The sequence below is a fragment of the Monodon monoceros genome, unplaced genomic scaffold (assembly GCF_005190385.1).
Source record: "Monodon monoceros isolate NGI ecotype Baffin Bay Population unplaced genomic scaffold, NGI_Narwhal_1 Super_Scaffold_14, whole genome shotgun sequence".
NCBI lineage: Eukaryota > Metazoa > Chordata > Mammalia > Artiodactyla > Monodontidae > Monodon > Monodon monoceros.
This window is the reverse complement of record NW_021703770.1, coordinates 58909969-58933338: the sequence shown is the minus strand read 5'-3', so window position 1 is coordinate 58933338 and position 23370 is coordinate 58909969. Positions and strand designations below refer to the sequence as shown.

At 36.6% G+C, this 23370-nt stretch overlaps 1 protein-coding gene across 9 annotated transcripts in view; it reads right to left on the bottom strand.

Annotated features, from left to right (window-relative positions):
* Nucleotides 1-23370, bottom strand: part of STAU2 (staufen double-stranded RNA binding protein 2) — a 308045-nt gene that overhangs the window by 140673 nt on the left and 144002 nt on the right. For all 9 annotated transcript variants that reach the window (XM_029222764.1, XM_029222761.1, XM_029222758.1 and 6 more), the window contains one exon: nt 22059-22119. In XM_029222764.1, coding sequence (XP_029078597.1) covers nt 22059-22119 — 61 coding nt within the window. The remainder of the gene's footprint in view (nt 1-22058; nt 22120-23370) is intronic.

Below are 23370 nucleotides of genomic sequence, written 5' to 3'. Positions count from 1 at the left end.
TTAAACCAGTGGTGAAAATTAACCTGGCTTGGGCTTCCCTGGTGGCGCAGTGGTTGAGAGTCCGCCTGCCGATGCAGGGGACGCGGGTTCGTGCCCCGGTCCGGGAAGATCCCACATGCCGTGGAGCGGCTGGGCCCGTGAGCCATGGCCGCTGAGCCTGCGCGTCCGGAGCCTGTGCTCCGCAACGGGAGACGCCACGGCAGTGAGAGGCCCGCGTACCGCAAAAAAAAAAAAAAAAAAATTAACCTGGCTCTTGCCCTTGAGTTGGATGAAAGCACTGATTTTGTTAATTTGTGTATTTTATTGGTCTTATTTTTTTTTGCTCCATTTAACATGATGTATGTGAAAAGTTATTAATTTGGTGAATGCTTATGAATAAAACTACTGACAAAGAACTTTTCGGAAGATATGCAAGTCTTGTGGTGAGCACAGTGCCAAGAAGGAAAAGTGCTCAGTCCATTCCTGATCCACAGAGGTGGAACTCCAGGGCAGAGGCCTGACAGGACAGCATGATGCAGCTGCCAGCGCACCTGAAAGAGACTGTGCCTTGACGGTATCAGCTGTGCAATTTAGGGGGGGCGGGAACGAAATGGTAAATGATACATTTTCTTTAATAAAACAATAACAGCAACAAAAGTTTTTTTGAATATTCATCTTTTCATTTTTTAAGAAAACAATTTGAAATGAACTGGGCAATGCCTTTGGAAAGCCAGTTCTATTACACAAATGTACATTAGCTTAGCCAAAGAAAGGGGCCAGTCAGAGTTTTCAAACCCACGGCTGAATTGTTATTTTTTCTTTAAAAGAGAAAAATAAAAAGTACATAATTACGAAGGGCAGGACCCTGAGTATGGGGAATAAACTCACATTCATCTTAATAGTAAAGAAGGTCTCACTTAGTTGGCTTATGTAGCAGAAATGTGTTCAAGGTTCAACATTTTCCATAAAGATACAACTGTGAATATTTCTACTGAGTAGGACAAAACTTCTGCGGTGATAATGAAGTGTGAGAGCAGCTTGTGAAGACAATGAGTTGTGTTCAATTATTAAGTTTATTCAAACGGGATAAAAACATTGCTGGTAAAATAAAGATCATCCTCACTAGTTATCTTTCTTCACAGGAAAAAATCCATTAGTGACTATTTCCCTAAGACCGTAAAGAAGACTAAAAAACGGATTATGTATATTGCCACGACACAAATGACCAATCCCTCAGCAGGAAGAAACACATACTGAAATGCCTAGCACGGCAGCCCCAACAGTACCCTTCTGCTAGCATCCTGAGCCTCTGTTACAGAGAGCTCACAAAACAGTCATAATTATAGCTAAAACTCATGCGGTCCTTACTAGATAGCAGGCTTTGCATGTATTAGCTCAGTAATCCTCACAATGACCCTATGAAGCAGGGATTATGATCCCACCCCACGGTCTCAGTGAAGACCACCCAGGGAGCCTGGACTTCTACCCCAATCTGGCAGTAACGAGTGGTGTCAGAAGAGGAAGAGTGGAGAGTCAGGACTTTAATCATCACCTAGTGGTAACAAGGTTATCCCCACTGTGGTGTCAGTGAAGGCCATGCAGGGACCAGAATTCCTATTCCATCCAGCAATAACAAGGAGTCCCCCACCCTGGGCACCAAAGGAATCAGAGTGTGGAAACTGAACTAGAATTCTAAAAAGTGATCAAGTAACCCACAGAGAGTAAGAAAAAGAAAACAGAAGAATAGAGTAAGTAAATCGGGACTTTCCTGGTGGCACAGTGGTTAAGAATCTGCCTGCCAATGCAGGAGACACAGGTTTGAGCCCTGGTCCGGGAAGATCCCACATGCTGCGGAGCAACTAAGTCTGTGTGACACGCCAAAGAGTACAGCCCCTGTCTGCCGGAACTAGAGAAAGCCCGCAAGCAGCAACGAAGACCCAACGCAGCCAAAAATAAATAAATAAATAAAAAATTTAAAAACCCTACTTAAAAAAAAAAGAAAAAGTAAATAACATGTCAGACTTAAGTCATAACATATCAATAATTACATTAACTATAAATGATCTAAATATACCAATTAAAAGGAGACTGTCAGAGTAGATTAAAAATATGACCCAACTACATGCTGCCTAAAAGAAATTCACTTCAAATATAATTATATAGGTAAGCTGAGAGTAAAAGGATGAGGAAAAAAGACATATCTTATAAATATTAATCGAAAGAAAGCAGAACATTCTATTTCCAAATGATGACATGTGGAGATCTACGGACCCACCCCAACAAACAGCCAAAACTAAAGAATATTCATTTTAAAATATTTCTAAGTCCCTGGAAATTGAATATAAGGGCATATAACAAATAAAACATTCTCCCATGTAATAAAGAATTTGGCTGGACTTTGTCCCCACTTCCTGGGAGACAGCCTCTAAATCCTTAGAATTTCATGAGTGACAGGAGTGTCTTTGTTATTCATGGGGCACCCCTTGGACCATGTCAGAGTTTACGCCAACAAGATGACTCAGAATGGCGGATGGTTATGTCAGAAAAACCAACTATGTGATTAGAGGGTTGGAGCTTTGAGTCCCATGGTAGCAGCCCAACCTCTGAGGAGGGGGAGGAGGGTTGGAGATTGTTATCAACCTCATGGCCAATGACTCAATCAGTTATGCCTGTGAAATAAATGCCCACAAAAATTACACAACTCTGGAAACTGAGTGCTTAGCAGGCAATACTCTGTGCATATTACACATCACTGGGTAGGGAGTGACACATTCCTGACTCCATGGGAAAAGGACATCAAAAAAAGTATACCAGAAGCTTTGTGTTTGGCACCCTCCAGCTCTTACCCTATGTGCCTCTTTCTTTTAGCTGGTTCTGACTTGAATCATTTTTGCTGTAACAATACTGTAATCATAAGTAAAAGACGCTCCTAAGTTCTGTGAGTCATTCTAGTGAATTATCAAACCGAAAGGGTAGTGGGAAGCCTTGAATCTACAGCCAGTTGGTCAGAAGTGAGGGTGGCTTTGGAAATCCTCCCAATAGTGGCTGTTGTCTGAAGTGAAGCAGTCTTGTAGAGGACTCTGCCCTCAACCTGTGACACCTAGCCTAGCTCCTGGTTTTGCATCAGGAATCACTGCACATTTATTCAGGAAAATCTAACAAATCTCAATAAGAATAAAAGTCTTTGGCACTTGAGCCATGACCCATTCCGTCCACCACATGCAGCTACAAAGATGGGGCTCTTTTTCTCCTCAACCGCCTGTAAGTAATATGGTATCTCACCAGAACGGCAGGCCACCAGAATTTCTCACTTCCCCCAGCTCCAAGCTTCAAAAGTTAAATTCCTCACGTATACAGACGAAAAGTCAGGCAATCCCTTCTTCCACCCAGCCACCACTCGTACAGTGAAAGCTCCACACAGGCACAGCCGGCTGAGAACACTTGAGAACTGACTGCTCTCTCCTCAGCTTGCTCACAGGATGGAAGTTCATGTCAGAAAAGGCAAACCAAGAACACCAGAGATTACCTCCCCTGGCCAACACCCTGCTCACAAAGCAGGGGTGTCACTCTCAGAGAAGTGGGCCACTGTCCCCATTCCCACTCCAGAACAGGGACTCAGAATTCTGCCCAGGGATGAGGTAGTCCATAAGAACAGAGCTCTGAAGCATTCCCGAAGGAAGTGACTTTATTTTAAATGGAATGTAGGGAAGTTCAAGCCTAAGGGCACTCTTGAAAACACTGGAGATTTGGGTGCTAAGCAATTCACAGGAGTCTAGTAGCTTCATGAAAGCAGCAGCAAGTACCAACGTAAACCAGCTAATTTCCCAGAAAGAACCAGGGAAAGAGACAGCTAAGAAGAATGCCCAAAGGGACAGAACAAATCTGAAATACTGGCCTCAAAAACTCTCCTGAGGGGCTTCCCTAGTGGCGCAGTGGTTGAGAATCTGCCTGCCAATGCAGGGGACATGGGTTCGAGCCCCCATCTGGGAAGATCCCACATGCCGCGGAGCAACTAAGCCCGTGAGCCACAATTACCGAGCCTGCGCGTCTGGAGCCTGTGCTCCACAACAAGAGAGGCCGCGATAGTGAGAGGCCCGCGCACCGCGATGAAGAGTGGCCCCCGCTTGCCGCAACTAGAGAAAGCCCTCGCACAGAAACGAAGACCCAACACAGCCATAAATAAATAAATAAAGTAAGAGTCAGATCACTGGAAGACAACTGATACTTAAAAAAAAAAAAAAAAAAAAAACTCTCCTGAAAAGGGACCAAATTTAATTGTATCAGAATGAGAGCCATTTATGTTCTAAGAAAACAATAGGGTTATATGCTGCAATTAGTGGAGCCTAACAGCTGAGTGTTATATCATAATAGAGGCAAAAAGCTTAACAGATCAGAAAGAGAACAAAAGAGAGCCCTACAAAATCTGTCATTCCATGTGACCATGAGCACGCTAAAGATGCTCCCTCTGAGAGTTGACAACCAGAGGCTTCATTCTGCAAGAGAAATAAACTTCATAAAAATAGTCCATAGGAGAAATTAAGGAAACAATATTTATGAAGGACAAATTCTGAAAAATAAAAATTTGGGGTCAGAGTGAATACGTTAAAAAAAATAGTCCAGCTTTTCCTCTAAAATCAGGAACAAGGCAAGAATCCCCATTTCTGACACTTTTATTCAACAAATACTGGAATTTCTAACCAGAGGAATTAGACAAGAAAAAGAAATAAAAAGCATGCAAACTGGAAAAGAAGAAGTAAAATTATCTCTATTTGCAGATTATATAATCTTATATATAGAAAACACGAAAGATTCCACACAAAAAAACCTGCTAGAACTAATAAATGAATTCAGCAAAGTAGCAATACATAAAGTCAACAGACAAAAATCAGTTGTTTTTCTATACACTAACAATAAACAATCTGAAAAGGAAATTACAAAAACAATTATATTTACAATAGCATCAAAAAGAATAAAATATTTAGGAATTTTCTTAACCAAGAAGGTAAAAACTTATAAACTGAAAATTATAAAATACTGCTGAAAGAAATTAAAGAACACACAAATAAATGAAAAGAGATCCTGTGTTCATGGATTGTGAAATGTAATATTATTAAAATGTCCATACTACCAAAACAATCTATCGATTCAATGCCATTCCTATCTAAATCCCAGTGGCATTTTTTTACAGAAATTTTTTAAAATCCTAAATTTCATATGGAACTACGAAAGACCTTGAATAGCCAAATCAATCTTGAGAAAGAAGAAAAAAGCTGGAGGCATCACACTTACTGATTTAAAAATATATTAGAAAGCTACAGTAATCAAAACACTAGAATACTGGCATAAATACAGACACACAGACCAATGGAACAGATTAGAGAACCTAGAAATAATACACATATATGGTCACCTGATCTTCAACCATGGTGCCAAGACTACATAATGAGGAAAGAACAGTTTCTTTAACAAACGGGGAAACTGGATATCCACATGCAAAAGGATGAAATTGGATCCTTATTTTATACCATACACAAAAATCAACTCAAAATGGATTAAAGACTTAAACATAAGACCCAAAACTATAATACTCCTAGAAGAAAACACAGGGGAAAAGTTTTATAACATTGGTCTAGGCAATGATTTCTTAGATTTGATACCAAAAGCACAGGCCAAAAAATGCAAAAATAGACCAAGTGGGATGATGTCAAACTAAAATGCTTCTGCACAGAAAAGGAAACAATGAACAGTGTGAAAAGGCAATTTATGGAATGACAGAAAATACCTGCAAACCATCTATCTTATAATGAGTTACTATCCAAAATATATAAGGAACTCCTGCAATTTAATAGAAAGAAGACTAATAACCTGGTTAAAAATGTGCAAAGGAAGAACTTGAACAGACACTTCTTCAAAGAAGACATACAAATGGTCAACAGACATGAAAAGATGCCCAACATCACTGACGATTAGAGAAATGCAAACGCAAAACCACAATGAAGTATGACTTCACACCTGGTAGGATGCCCATTATTTTAACAAAAAGGAAATAAGTGCTGACAAAGGTATGGAGAAACTGGAACCCTTGTGCGCTGTTGGTGGGAATATAAAATGGTGTAGCCACTATGGATGGAGCTACCTCAAAAAATTACAAAAAGAACTACCACATGAAACAGCAATTCCCGCTTGCAGGTATTTATCCGAAAGAACTTGAAAACAAGTTCTCAAAGAGATATGTGCACTCTAGCGTTCACTGCAGCATTACTCACAACAGTCGGGAAGTGGAAATAATCTAAATGCCTATCAATGGTTGAATGGATAAAGAAAGTGTGGTTGATAAACAGCATAGAATATTATTCAGTCATAAAAAAGAATGAAATCCCATCATATGCAACAGCACGAATGAACCTTGAGGAGCTGATGCTAAGTGATATAAGCCACATAGATGAGGTACATCAAGCAGTCACACTCACAGACACCGGAAGCAGAATGACACAGGGGAAATGGAGAGTTGCCATTCAATGAGTACCGCGTTTCAGTCATGCAAGATGAAGAAGTTCTAGAGATCTGCTGTACAACATTGTGCTTACAGTTAACGCTCCTGTACTATACACTTAAAAGCTGCTAAGAGAAAATGGAACAGATGAACCGGTTTGCGCGGCAGAAATAGAGACACAGGTGTAGAGAACACATACATGGACACCAAGGGGGGAAAGTCAGGGGTGGGGGAGTGGCGGTGGTGGGATGAATTGGGAGACTGGGATTGACATATACTAATATGTATAAAATAGATAACTAATAAGAACCTGCTGTATAAAAAAATAAAATTCAAAAGTTCAAAAAAAGAAATAAATAAAACAAAATTATGGATAGTAAATATCTTATACATCAACAATGAACAAGTGTAATTTAAAATTAAAAACACAATACCATTTATATTAGCACCTCCCAAAAATGTGATACTTAGGTATAAATGTAACAAAATATATACAGATCTGTATGAAGAAAACTACAAAACTCTGATGAACAAAATCAAGAATCAATAAATGAAGAGATATTCCATGTTCATGGATAAAAAGACTCAATATTGTCAAGATGTCAGTTACTCCTAAATTGACCTATAGATTCAATGCAATCCCAATCAAAATCCCAGCAAGTTATTTTATGGATATCAACAAACTGATTCTAAAGTTTATATAGAGAGGCAAAAATCCTGTAATAGCCAAGCCTGTACTGAAGGTGAACAACAAATCTGGAGGACTGATGATACCCGACTTCAAGACTTACTACAAAGCTACAGTAATCAAGATAATGTGGTACGGGTGAAAGAATAGACAAACAGATCAGTGGAACAGAAGAGAGAGCCCAGAAATGGACCCCCATAAACACAGTCAATTGATCTTTGACAAAGGAGCAAAGGCAATACAATGGAGCAAAAAGTGTCTCTTCAACAAATGATGCTGGAAAAACTGGACATCCACATGTAAAAAAATTAATCTAGACACAGACCTTACTTACATCCTTCACAAAACTCATAGTAATATATGTAAAATGCAAAACTATAAAACTCCTAGAAGATAACATAGGACAAAATCTAGATGACCTTGGGTATGGTAATGCCTTTTCAGATATAACACCAAAGACAAGATCCATGAAAAAATTAATTGATAAGCTGGACTTCATTAAAATTAAAAACTTCTGCTCTGTAAAAGATATTATCAAGAGAATTAGAAGTCACAGACTGGGAGAAAATATGTGCAAAAGATACATTTAATAGGGGCTTCCTTGGTGGCGCAGTGGTTGAGAGTCCACCTGCCGATGCAGGGGACACGGGTTCGTGCCCCGGTCCGGTAGGATCCCACATGCCGCAGAGCGGCTGGGCCCGTGAGCCATGGCCGCTGGGCCTGCGCGTCCGGAGCCTGTGCTCCGCAACAGGAGAGGCCACAGCAGTGAGAGGCCCACGTACCGCAAAAAAAAAAAAACAGATATCACTACACACCTATTAGAATGGCCAAAATCTGAAACACTGACATCACCACCAAATGTTGGTCAGGAGTTAAAGCAACTCCAACTCACTGTCGATAGGAATGCACAATGGTACAGCCACTCTGGTAGGTAGTTTGGTGGTTTCTTACAAAAGTAAACATACTCTTACCAGCAATCATGTTTCCTGGTATCTATTCAAAGAAGTTAAAAACTTATGTCCGTGTAAAAATCTGCATACAGATGTTTGTAACAGCCTTATTCATAATTGCCAAAACTTAGAAGCAACCAAGATGTCCCTTAGTAGGTGAATAAACTGTGATACACCCAGACAATGAAATATTACTCAGAGCTAAAAAGAAATGAGTTATCAATCATGAAAAGACATGGAGGAATATTATATGCTTATCACCATGTGCAAGAAGCCGGTCTTAAAAGGTTACAGATCTGTGATTACCAACTACATGAGATCCTGGAAAAGGCGAAACTATGGAGACAATAAGAAAAACAGTGGTTGTCAGGGGTGAAGGGAGGTAGGGAGAGAGAAAAAGACAAAGTACAAAAGATTTTTAGGGCAGTGAAAATATTCTGTATGATATTGTAATGATGGATATATATCATTACACATTTGCCCAAACCTATAAAATGTACCTAAGGTTCACTATGGACTTCGAGTGATCATGATATGTCAATGTAGGTTCACCCTTTGTTAAAAAAAAAAAAAAAATGTACCACCTAGTGAGTTATGTTGATAATGTGAAAGGTTATGCATATATGGGGACAGGGTTTATATGAGAAATCTCTGAATCTCCCTCTCAAATTTGTTGTAAACCTAGAACTGCTCTTAAAAACTAAAATTGTTTTTAGAGTAGTAAAAAAAATATATGTATTAGCACAAAATGTAACAAAGAAAAGATGACACAGTTCAGTGGTAAATGTGCTCCACTGAAGCCTTAGCTATCAGAGTTCAAGTTGCAGATTGTCTCCTTACCTTGTTTCCTTCAACTGTAAAATGAATTAGACTAGAACCTGAAAATCTCTTTCAGCTCTAAAAGTCTATGAATCATCTTAACACAAACCAGAAAGCTTGGAATAAAACAATACACTTGAATAACATCACCCCAAAAGCCTGAGAGTGTTTTTAAAAACGGACTATTCGTAAATTTTTTAAGTCTTAAGAAAAGTCATGTAAAGCAGATGGCTGTTCCACTGTTAAAACAAACACTGCACATGCTTCCTCAGCCACTTTAGTGTTTTTACATGATCCACCCAAATATCAAACTGGTATCTGAAACAATAGTTTGGACATTTTCCACGTTATGAAACATCCTAAATGTTTTTTTTAAAAGATTCTGGTACCTGATATATGAAACATTCTTTCAAGAAAATGCATACTTAATTTTAGTGGAATTTCTTTAAGAAAACATTATTCAAAATTTCCTTAATTATCAGCAAGTGATATATGTAGAAATAAATATGTTGTCTAGTGACAAATGCAGACCTCAGAATCAGAAGACACAAGTTCAAGTTTTCACTACCTCTAACTGAGTGTCCTCAGGCAAGTTATAAAATCACCTGAGCCTCAATTTTCCTATTTGTAAAATAAGAGATTGGATGTTCTCCAACCTTTTCACACTTAGGACTTTTGTCTTCTTTTTGTTCTATGCATACCATGTTTCAAGGATCTATCTTTCAGACAGACTGCATTTCTTTAGTAATAAATCATCTTCCTGCTCCTTCTACCAAACAGTGCCAATCTGAGATTCAGAACTGTCTGAGATATGAATTCAGACATACATTGTTCTAACCCAAAGCAAAGCAATCTTCTAAGAATGAGTGCATTATTTCCATTAGGTTGTTGTAATACCAATAATGACACCTATTATTTTATCAAGTGCAGCAACACCAAGCTGAGAACCACAAGTCTAGATGATGTCTAAGACCATTAATACAGTGGGAAAAAAGTGAAAACACTTGTTTTTCGTTTGTCCAAATATTAAACACTGACAATTTCAGGTACTGCACTACATGGTTTTATTTTTAAATAAAAAACAATAGATTTTTTTTCAAATTACACTTTTCATTTTTTAAAAGTTCCCCCTCCTTTTCTAATGGGGGGAAGGGGAGTAGTTAACCACATTTATATTACAGATTGACTAGCTTTCCAAGAAGCAATTTCAACTTTTAAAAACTTCGTTGAAATCACCAATAAAACAAAAAGTAGTACAATGCAGTCTATAAATACTTTCTGAATGAATGAATGAATGCTACACTGATCATACATAGACGTTTTAGGGAGACTGTCGCCACTGCCTTTCTGAACCTAACTGCCTTCAACCACACAGTTCCCTGCTGCTTCTTTTAGTGCTTTTAACTGGTGCTTTGACTACCCTTGCTCCTCTCATTTCTCATGTCAAGGAGATTTTTATCTTCTCAATTACTTATAATGCATGTAGTATGTGCAGAAAGATCATAGACCAAGCATAACTTCTTTCACATTTGTTTTAAACAAAGTTTAAGTTTACTCACGTTAAAACAAAATACTCAATGATTAAAACTGCTGCATAAATAGTCAAATGAACAGAAGAGAATAGAAGGTCCAGAATAATACCAAATGCATACAGAATCTTAGTATAACAGTCAAGTCTCAGTGCAATGGGGATTAAAGTTGGATCCAACTTTCAGTATAAATCCCAGAGGGATCAAAGATTTAAGGACAAAAAATAAAACTATAAAAGTTCCAGAAAGTAACTTAAAAGGATTTTATATAATCTCAGAATGGGGAAGACATTATTAACTATGTTAAGATTACAAATACTATAAAAGATTATAAAAGAAAGGCCATTCAAATACATTAAAAAGAAAACCAAACTTTAAAAGAAAATTCCAGTGGGATAGGGAGGGTGGGAGGGAGATGCAAGAGGGAGGAGATACGGGGATATATGTGTACGTATAGCTGACTCACTTTGTTATAAAGCAGAAACTAACACACCACTGTAAAGCAATTATACTCCAATAAAGATGTTTAAAAAAATGAAAACTATAAAAAAAAAGAAAATTCCACCATAAACAAAGAGAACAAGAAAAAATTAGCAAGTCATATTATAAAAGCACACACACAAACACACACACACACACACGCTCTTTTCAAGTAAGGAAAAAAAAAAGACCAACAATCTAATTTTAAAATGAGCAACAGATATAACTATACCATTGACATAAATAGTGTAGAAGTGAAAAAAAGTATAGAAATGACTCATAAATGTACAAAAAATATACTCAATCCCACTCACAGAAGGAAAAATGCAAAATAAAACTACACAGAATACCACAGTTTAGCTATCAGATTGGCAAATGTCCAGAAGTTTGAGAGCACCCTGTTACTGAAGCTGTGGGGAAACAGGAAATCCCATAAACTGCTAGTAGGAATGTAAGCTGGGAAATCTCTATTGAGCATAATCTGGCATCATTTATAAGTGCACATATTCTTTGACTTAGTATTTCCACTTGTAAGAATTTATCCAACAAATACACTAGCACACATTTAAAAGGATGTATGTACGAGGTTTTATGCAGCAGTATTATTTATAATGTAAAAATACAGTAAACAACTCAAATGCCCATCAGTTCAAAACTAGTTAAATAATAAAGTCCTACACATTATCAATATGGAAGGATCTTCAGGACATATTGTTGAGTGAAAAGAAAATTATATAACAGTGTGTCTACAATGCTAGAGGATAAAATAATACATATTTGAATTTGCTTCTATATGTATAAAAAGATTCTAGAGTAATATTAAAGAAACTAATCAAAAATCACTTGTTTGGGAGACAGGGTGGAAACTGTGCTAATGGGGACAAAAGCACAGGGAGATTTCTCACCTTTTCTGCATTTAAAATTTTTATCCACTCAAAAGACTAAGTAAAAATAGAAGAGTAAAATAAATAAGATTAACAATATAGTGGAATTTGAACTCTAGTCCAATTAAACTCATCATTAAAATGAATTCAGAGGTACAAAAGTGATTTAAAATGTTTCTACTTCTACTAGATATTTTGAAGGGCTCTCCACTCTTCCACTACAAAGCAAACAGTATTTCCTGTAAATCTGAATGTACACATACCCTGTAATTCATAGATTCCACTCCTAGGTATGTTCCCAGAAACTCTTACATATGTATACCAGGAAACATGCTCAAAAATGTTCACAGTAATATTGTTTATAATAACAAAATCCTGAAAATATTCCAAGTGGATTAATAGGAGAACAGATAAATCAATTATAGAATATGCACACAGTGGATGAAATAACTATACGTTAACAAAATAAATTAATCTTAAATTATAATTTGAAATGGGAGAAAATATTCCAGAAAGTATACAGTATAATGCCATTTTTTCTAAAGTTAAAAAAGCAAAACTAAACAAATACTGTTAAGGACTCATACTTATTTGATAAAACTATATGAAATAAAGGGTGGGGTGACTATATATAAAATCCAGAGAGTGGTTACCTCAGGTGGGGAGAAGCAAGGTAGGCCAAGGGACAAGAAAGTGGTGAAGGTAACAACATTGGTAACGTTCTGGTCCTCAAATGCAGTAGTGGATTCGTAAGTGCTCATTTTATCATCATGCTTCATAACTTGTATGTGTTAAATTCATTATGTATCAAGTATTACCTATATTTTTTCTTTAAAAATAATACATGTTTAACATTTCTTGGTAAATTATAATATATTATATGGGAGTTATAAACCTCCATCTTTCTAGACAAGCTGATGAATGAGTACTTACAAGAATTACCCTTATTTTATCCTATGTTTATTGTAGAATTTCTTTGATAACACAGAAAATAATTTAGTAGTTCTTAATACTTCAACTTTCAGTCTCTGGGAGACTTTCATCTGTGTGTCACTGCTCTGCTCTGTTTTGGTTATAAGAATACTAGTTTTAAACACCTCTGATCCTCGCAGGGCTCTGAGAATAAGGAGCACATATTTCAGATTTCCAAAACAAATTTCAGAAACTGAAATTTCATTCAAACTTTAGAAAACTACTCATTTTCTCCTCTTAAAAAAAGTCATAAAAGTCTCCCCAAGTGGACTTAGGTATTCAGTAACTACCTCCATAGCTGTTTAATATATACCATTTGTTTAAATTCAGCCAGATTGTGCAATTCAGGCCAAAGTTTGTTGTATCTGTCAGTGTTTTAAATATACTTCAATTTTTTTCTGATTATAAACCTGTGTATGTTTATTATGGAAAAAACATTCTCTTATATTTTTCCATATCTTTTAGTTAAGCTTTAGAAAAAAATGGGCCTAAGCTTTGTATTCTTGTTTCTTCAGAAAGGCAGTGCTAATTCACAATCTTCTCAGCAGTGAGTACCTGTTTCTTCAATGGCTAGAATCATCATTTTTAAATTCTTGTCAATCATATAGATGTGAAATTATATAACATTTATTTCTAATCTGGACTTTCCTGATTGCTGAACAGTTTTCATTATTTAATTTCTGGTTTTTTTTAAATGACTCCCTAAGTCCTTCGGCCATTTTTCTATTGGGAAGTTACTTAACCTGTAGGTGTCCTTTGGGTATATTTAACCTGGTGCTTACATATGCTGCAAGTTATGCTTTCTGTTTGTCATTTGCCTTTTTATTTTCTTATGCTGTTCCCTGAATTCATTTTTAGTTTTTATGTATCTAAACCCATCTCTTTTTAAGTTATGATTTCATCCTTTGCTCTTATGCTTAAAAACACTCTCATACTGCAATCAATAAATGTATCCTAAAATGGTTCATATGGTTTCATTTTTTTAAAAAACATGTATCTGAAATCTTTTTGTATGTGAAAATGTAAGTCAAACAAGTTTTTTAAATCATGAAAATTTTTTAATTCATTCAATCTTTCCTGAGAATATTTCACAAAGATACACTGTGTTAATCTGATTACAGGGACTTCCCTGGTGGTCCAGTGGCAAAGAATCCGCCTTGCAATGCAGGGGACACAGATTCAATCCCTGGTCAGGGAACTAAGATCCCACATGCCACGGGGTAACTAAGCCCGTGCGCCACAACTACTGAGCTTGTGCACATCAACTAGAGAGTCCGCATGCTGCAAACTACAGAGCCCACGCACTCTGGAGCCCGCGCACCATAACTAGAGAGAAGCCCGAGTGCCACAATGAAGAGCCTGTGTGCCTGCAACTAAGCCCCGATGCAACCTAAATAAATAAATTAAATAAATAAATATTTTTAAAAATCTGATTAAAGACTTTCCTTCTAGTTTCAGATTATTTTTCCTTAAATGAATGGGCCCTTAACTACAAACTCAACTGGTATGCCTAAAACAGAAGCAAGCTTAACACTGTCTCTCATTCCCCTATTGAAATACCAATGGAATAAATCTAAACTAAGAAGGTAAAATACCATACTCAGAAAACTGTAAGACACTGATGAAAGAAACTGAAGACAACACAGATGCAAAGATATACATGTTCATGGATTGGAAGAATTAATATTGTTAAAATGACCATACTACCCAAGGCAATCTACAGATCCAGTGAAATCCCTATCCAAGTGCCAATGGCATTTTTCACAGAACTAGAACAAATAATTCTAAAATCTGTATGGAAACACAAAAGACCCTGAATAGCTAAAACAACGTTGACAAAGAAGAACATGTGCCCTAATTTAAAACTATATTACAAAGCTACAGTAATCAAAACAGTATGGTGGTACCAGCACAAAAGCAGAAACAAAGACCAATGGAACAGAATAGACAGCCCAGAAATAAACCCACATACTTCTGGTCAGTTAATCTATGACAAAGGAGGCAAGAATATACAATGGAGAAAAGAGAGTCTCTTCAATAAGTGGTGCTGGGAAAACTGGACACATACATGTAAAAGAATGAAATCAGAACATTCTCTAACACCATATACAAAAATAAACTCAAATGAACTAAAGACCTAAATCTAAGAATGGAAACCATAAAAATTCTAGAAGAAAACATAGGTGGAATACTCTTTGACATAAATTGTAGCAACCTATTTTTGGATCTGTCTCCTAAAGCAAAGGAAATAAAAGCAAAATTAAACAAATGGGATCTGATTAAACTTAAAAGCTTTTGTGCAGTGAAGGAAACCATTGACAAAATGAAAATACAAGCTATGGAATGGGAGAAAATATTTGAAAATGATATGACCGATAAGGGGTTAATATCCAAAGTATATAAACAGCTCATACAACTCAACATCAAAAAATAAACTCCATTAAAAAATGGGCAGAAGACCTGAAGACATTTTTCCAAAGAAGACATACAGATGGCCAATAGCCACATGAAAAGACGCTCAACATTGCTAATCATCAGAAAAATGCAAATTAAAAAAAAATGAGATGTCGCCTCACACCTGTCAGAATGACTATCATCAAAAAGACCACAAATAACAAATGTTGCTGAGGGTGTGGAGAAAAGGGAACCCTCCTGCACTGACGGTGGGAATGTAAATTGTTGTAGCCACTATGGAAAACAGTATGGAGGTTTCTCAAAAAAACTAAAAATAGAGCTACCATATGATCCAGGAATTTCACTCCTGGGGATTTATGTGAAAAATCTGAAAACACTAATTTGAAAAGATACATGCACCCTAATGTTCACAGCAGCACTGTTTATAACCGTCAAGATATGGAAGTAATCTAAGTGTCCATTAATAGATGAATGGATAAAGAAGATGTGGTATATATGTACAAAGGAACACTACTCAGCTATAAAAAAACATAAAATTTTGCCATCTGCAACAATGTGGATGGACGTGGAGGGTATTATGCTAAGTGAAATGAGTCAGAAAGAGAAACACAAATACTGTACGATATCACTTACGTGTGGAATCTATAAAAATAAAACAAACTATAAAAATGAAACAAACTTTTTGCTGTATTCACAGCAAAAAGAAACAGACTCACAGATGCAGAGAATAAACTAGTGCTTACCAATGGGGCGAGGCAAGATAAGGGTAGGGGATTGAGAGGTAAAAACTACTATGTATAATAAATAAATAAGCTACAAGGATATACTGTACAACATAGAATACAGCCAATATTTTATAATAACTATAAATGGAATATAACCTTTAAAAATTGTGAATCACCTGTACACCTGAAACTTATATAATATTGTACATCAACTATACTTCAATTTTTAAAAAAGACAACAAATAACAAGTGTTGGCAAGGATGTGGAGAAAAGAGAACTATTATGCACTGCTGGTGGGAATATAAATTGGTGCAGTCACTATGGAAAACAGTACAGAGATTCCTCAAAAAATTAAAAACAGAACTATGATGCAGCAATTCCACTCCTCGGTATTTATCTGAAGAAAATGAAAACACTAATTAGAAAAAAACGTATGTTCACCAATGTCTTACAGTTTTCCGAGTACAGGTCTTTTACCTCCTTGGTTAGATTTATTCCTAGGTATTTTATTTTCTTTGATGCAACTGTAAATGGGATTGTTTTTCCAATTTCTTTTTGTGACAGTTCATTGTTAGTGTACAGAAAAGCAACAGAATTTTGTACCCTGAAGACAATTTAACCTGGCACAGCTAGCACCTAACTGTAAGTAGACAAAAGAAGTTAAAGTATATGTGCATTTAATTTTTGAAGTGGAAGATATTTTTTAAAATATTACAGTCATAAGAAACTGCTAACAGTTACAACTAAAAAACAGTTTAAATGGTTTTGCAAGTGACTGTGATTGCAGAGCCTGGTTCCTGACTTGACTGCCTGCAGATCTAAAACGTGGACCTAATTTTTGCATGCTTCCCAGGCTTTCTTCATTGTACTGAATTGCACTGAATCCATAGATTGACTTGATACATACAATGGAATATTACTCAGCCCTAAAAAACAATGAAATCTTCCCATTTTCAACAACACGGACAAACCTAGAGGGTATTATGCTAAGTGAAACAAACCAGACAGAGAACGACAAATCCTGTACGACTTCACTTACATGTGGAAGTTAAAAACAAAACAAATGAACAAACATAACAAAAGAGTTATAGATACAGAGAACCAACAGGTAGTTGCTAGAGGGGGTTGGGGGAGGAAAGAAATAAATGAGGGAGATTAGGATGGTACAGACTTCCAGTTGCAAAATAAATGTGTCATGGGTATGAAATGTACCGTGTGGGGAATATAATCAATAACTATGTAATATCTCTGTATGGTGAAGTCATAACTAGACTTACTGTGGTGCTCATTTTGAAATTTATAGAAATATTTAATGACTATGTCGTGTAACAGGAACTAACACAGTGTTGTAGGTCAATTATACTTCAAAAACAAACAAACAAACTCATAGAAAAAGAGATCAGATATGTGGCTACTAGAGGTGGGAGGTAAGGAAGGGGGAACTGGGTGAAGGCAGTCAAAAGGTACAAACTTCCAGTTATAAGTACTAGGCATGTAATGTGCAATATGATACATAGAAATAACACTGCTGGATGTTACAGATGAAAGTTGATGAGAGAGCAAATATTAGGATTTCTCATCATAAGGAAAAATATTTTTTTCTACTTCTTTAATTTTGTATGAGACGATAGATGTTCACTAAAATTATTGTGATAATCATTTCATGATGTAAGTCAAATCATTATGCCTGTACATCTCAAACTTATACAGTGCTGTATGTCAATTATATCTCAATGAAACTGGAAGAAGAAAAAATAAAATAGACTGCTACAAGTCAGCTACACTCTTAGATTTCCAACACAGTATTTATATGTCTAAATAAATAATTAAGTTGAATCATTGGGCTCTGTATTTAAATCCTATTGGCTCCAACTAATTTAACTGTCATTACGAAGTGGCTTCTGTTATGGGAGCCCCAAAAGGGAACTGTTCAGGGAATTCTCCCAAAACACTTAAAGAATCTATTCATCTATTCTCTTAAAAGTACAGACTTCACCCACCCGCCTCCCCCCCCAAAATGTAGAGGTTCTAAATACAGCACACAGCATAGGGGAAACAAGCATGCAATCTCTCTAATGTCATGTCACCAGGATGGTTTATCTTCCTGGTTTCAGGATGTACAGAGTTTAATAATACATGGATATAACATAAAAGTGACCAAAATTTCGATAAGTCAACTTCAATACTGAAAAGGTTATTAAGAATTCTTTCCCATCCCAAAAGTATTTGTCTTGGGTCATCTCTAATGAACCTTAAAAGAGCCAGCATATTTCACAGGGGCTAAATAAAACTTTTTAAAAGGTTAACGGAAAAATATTTATGTGAAAAATGCCTCCGAACAATCTTTTAGTGGGTGGATTCGGCACATACCAGTGAATGCTTTTGAGCTTAGTCCAATTTCGAATTAAGCTAGAGTTTACCTTTAAGAAACAATGAACCTGCTTTTAAGTAAAACCCTGTGTTAATAAGACACATGGAATGTGAATACAAAAAAAAAAAAAGATTTTATCAACTGAACTGTATCTAAAAATTTTACAAAGTTTTCCATGAGCCGTCAGTAAGTCTTTAAAATGCATGATCTTTTAAAAAACTTGTTAGTCATTCATCTGTAAAAATCTAGCTTCTTATGTGTGTGCCAAGCATAAAATTGCCCCATGCTAAATTTAACACAAACCTCACATTACAGAGTTATGTGTTCTTGCACTTCAACATGACTATGACAGTGATTCACAGGGTGAAAATACACTGAGAATAGTCTACATTCTGCAATTCAGTGCAATGAAAGAAGCCCGGGAAGCATGCAAAAATTAGGTCCATATTTTAAATCTGCAGGCCATCAAGCCAGGAACCAGGCTCTGAAATCACAATCACTTGCAAAACCATTTAAACTATTTTTTTGTTGTAACTGTTAGCAGTTTCTTATGACTGTAATCTTTTAAAAAAAATATCTTCCACTTCAAAAATTAAATGCACATGTACATTAACTTTTTTTGTCTACTTACAGTTAGGTGCTAGCTGTGCCAGGTTAAAATTGTCTTCTTCCCCCTTTTCAATTCTGTATTCTCTTCTTTTAATTTTTTTTTTGGAAGATTTAAATTTTTTTTATTTTCGGCTGCGTTGGGTCTTCATTGCTGCATGCGGGCTTTCTCTAGTTGTGGTGAGCGGGGGCTACTCTTCGTTGCAGTGCGTGGGCTACGCATTGCGGTGTCTTCTCTTGTTGCAGAGCACGGGCTCTAGGCACGTGGGCTTCAGTAGTTGCAGCACACGGACTCAGCAGTTGTGGCACGCGGTCTCAGCAGTTGTAGCTCGTGGGCTCTAGAGCGCAGGCTCAGTAGTTGTGGCACACGGGCTTAGTTGCTCCGCGGCATGTGGGATCTTCCCAGACCAGGGATCGAACCCGTGTCCCCTGCACTGACAGGCGGATTCTTATCCACTGTGCCACCAGGGAAGTCCTCTTCTTTTAATTTTTGTACACTGTGGTTCCAAGTTAATTTCATAATATTTATCCAAATAATTGTTGGCTAAAAATTTGTTCTTTTTAACTACAACTTGTGAAGTAACGTAAAGTTTAATCAAAAAAAAGAAATGAAGAGAGTCACTTTATGATGACATTCTGTTTTCTACAAAGTAATGTTACCTTTTCATATGTTACTCAAGGATGATTAATCATTTTACAAATGCTAGAAAATTAAGGATACTCAATACTATAAATTGATATGTGTAACTCTTAACAGAGCACATTGAAAAATAAGATGTAAATTGAGTTGCTCAAGGTCAGACAATATGGCAGTGAGGCAGGCAGCTCTGGCAGTCTCTCAAATTCCTGTCTTCCCACATGTGCCATACTGAGACCCCTGCTCTATCCCCTGCCTGCAAAACACTAACACAGGTATCGTCCACAGGACAGAAACCACCTAGGGCAGAATTTCAAACTTAAGGAATTGATTAAGTAGAAGGGAATTTAACCTAAACGTTATCATAATATATGAATTCAAATTATTTTTTAGGTAATGGAGTCATCAGAGCAACCAACTTTTTCCTAACGTTGTATTTAAGTAGCTATGAGCTGGCTCCAGAGGACCTGGGGGCTCCACTAGAGAGAACTAGCTCTGGGGAAGAGAAACAGTTAATTTTCAGAGCTGGGCTGCCCTCATTGTCTGTGGTAACCTGCAGGCCACTCACAGAAGAGCCTTGTATCAGCTTTCTCACCTCCTCACACTGGGAAGGGGTGAAGGATCATCCTTCTTTCAAATTCTCAGTTTGAGCTACTCTACTGTAGAGCAGAGGAAGTCCTAGAGTGTTAACAGTTTGGTTAAATTTTGAGGGGGCTTCAAATCGCTTTATCACTTCTAACATTACATTTGAAGCAAATCTTTTATGCATTTCTTATACATTTCTCATCACTGAAACTCACTGGCCTCTTTGTGATATTTCTTCCCCTACTTGCAAAGGAGTTCCAAATCCCTTAGCAAATTATGAAAAAAATCAACAGACATAAAGATGAGGGTCAAAATATCACTGTTTAATGACGGGAGTTTGCAGGCTATCTACAATGTGCTTCCACGTTAAAACTATCAAGTTAACAACTATCTGACTTCCATATTCAAATACATAATGTTTATGTTCTTTGAAGAAATATCTAATGCCAAAAGTAACTATTCAAATACCAACCATACGTGTTCTTTGGTTCACATGTACATGCAAAAACTCTGACAGATAAAAAGTATAAGAATGGAATTTTTGGCGAGCTTACACAGAATTATAGAATTTTTATTAAAAAAACGAGAGAAGGCATGGAAGGAAATTACCATTCATTATGTGCTTACTAAGAAAGAGATACTGTGCTAAGTACTTTACATAAAACTGAGATCAGCTGAATGTTTCTTACATTCCTTGACCAAGTAATTATAATCGTATATATTCAAACATCAAAGGAATTAAAAACAAACTCTCTGAGAATCCTGAACTGATTCCATTTTTTCTTTGGGCAATGTGCTAAGCCTATCACATTCATCATCCTTACATACAGAGACAAAAGGCCCAGAGTCATATTACATTATTTAAATTATTCCCAGAAAGTAACTCATGAATACTATTACCTCACTGAAATAGTCTTTCCAAGAGGCTAGTTTTGATGATCCAAGAATTCAATTCTCATAAGTATGCTTTGATAAGAGTTTGTTACAAATTTCATTATACATCAAGAGATGAGCTGCTAACATGAAAGAATGCTCTTCATTATGACGATTTACATATTTAAGCTAATTCAGCTTCTGAAGGTTACGAAGAAGAGAACTAGGGTTAGAAATGAGAGAGATCTGACTTCACTCGGGCCTTCACTTCGACGAGGTCTTCACTGGCTGGCTGTGCTGTTTTACTGATTAACAGCAAAACACTCACTTCAGTGACAACAGATGCTTTTTGGGAAAGGTGGGGAGGAAATCAAGCAAAATATCTATGCTTCCAATGCATAACAGCTTGATCATGTACCTCTGAAAAAAGAAATAACCTGAAGTGGATTTTTAAATGTCTGATATACTATATTTGGAATAAAATTGTAAGCAATTTTGTTCTTACATTTCTGATATTTCAATTAGTGACTTTAATAAAATATCAAAAATTCTAATGACTCAGCACAACCTGAAAAATGTGGGTATTACAATGTTAAATGAAACCCAGTACAAACTTTCGTCTATATTATAATTATGTAAAAGTGTGTGTGTGTGTGTGTGTGTGTGTGTGTGTGTGTGTGTGTGTACCTAAAAAGTAGAACTGTGAAAAGAGTTGATGTTGGGTTATGATGGGCTGATAGATAATTGTTTTCCTTTCTTGATTCTTTTCTATTGTAATAATGTCACAACAAAAACAACTTATAAAATAAGAACATCACTGCTTTATGGATAAAATAGTACTCCGTCTGCAATGACTGAACCATGTTAAAGATATGAGTACCTGTGTCTTCTGTCAGTTCCAGGAAAGCAAACACCACAACTTCCGTGCATCCCCCATAACACTTAACATCTCATCTCAGGTCCAAACAGACCCAGTAAATACCCAATGAGGGACAAGTCACTGAACCACTGATGAACACCAAGTATAGTTAATATAAAAATAGAAACTTACTGTTATTTGTTGGTTCAGGAAACCCAGCCTTTGGACCACTCCATCCTTTGTTTTCCCCTGTCTGAAAAAGTAAACCAATTGTTTAAGTCCGGGGAAAGAGACTCAAATTCAAAAAGAAAAAAGTTGACTAGTCAATTAAGCAAGGGCAAAGGTTATTCTGCTCGTTCTTTCCACCTCTGACCCCAGAACCATGGACACAAGAATAACCAACATGAACGGTACCATCTATCCCTTTTCTACATTCGAATCTGTTTCTTATGTCTCCTGCTTTTATCTGTTTACTTAAATTTATAATTTAAGTCATCAATAAAGCCCCATATTTAGTATATGTATTATATTTATACAACACGGGCTCTACCAAGGTGGTGAAGAAGTAAATAATTCTTTTTCAAACAGTAGACAATAATCATCACAAGTACTAAAGTGACTAAAAGGGCTGCTTTATCACTTCTGAAGTCAAATTAACAATAGAAATATTACTATGTCTGTACTGGAAAAGTCCTGACAAGGGTCACTGAATATTGCTAATGACATGGGCAAAAAAACTGAAAACTAAACCCTAACTTTAAGTGAAATCTGGAATATCCTGTCTTTTCCCAGATGATTTGGTCAATGTCTAGTGTAAAATACATTCTGAGCTCAGATATTTTGAAGTAGTAAGTATTTTAATCACATTATAAGTGACTTTAACTGGTTACATTCTCTTTTTTGTGGAGCTGGTGTTATTAAGTACTCCAGGAGGGGAAAAGGCCTATTTCCTATTATAAGCAGTATTTATGTTATCAGATGTCAAAGATCAAATGGACAAATTAAATCCATATATAAACACAAACTACGTTTCCAGCAAATAGTGTACAACTGTGAAAGGACGGAGGAGAAAACGTGTGTAAATGCAGATACACATGGACGGGGAGGCCTGAGGAGACTCCCACTCACAAGTTCTCTGTGAAGCACAAAACAGGATCACAGAATGAGAGGAGAGCTGACGGAGGGGCTTATAAATCTGAGGAAAGTGTACACTGCAAGGAATAAGTCACTTCAGGGAAAGAAAGAGCTGGCTGGTTAGAAGAATACAGATCCTCAGGCACCTGAGTGCCCAGTCGAAGTTGGTAATAATACATTTAGCACTTCATTTCTCCCTTTCTCTCCTTCTACTAATAACTAAAGTTACTTCAGTATTAGATTTTATTCCCTAAGCCTAATTTTTCACCTTCAACTGACTCCCAAGCCTGCTGCTCTCTGATTTCTACCCCAACACTCAAATGAAACTGCTTTTGTAAGGTTTCTGCTTAAACATGACACAGTGACCGCA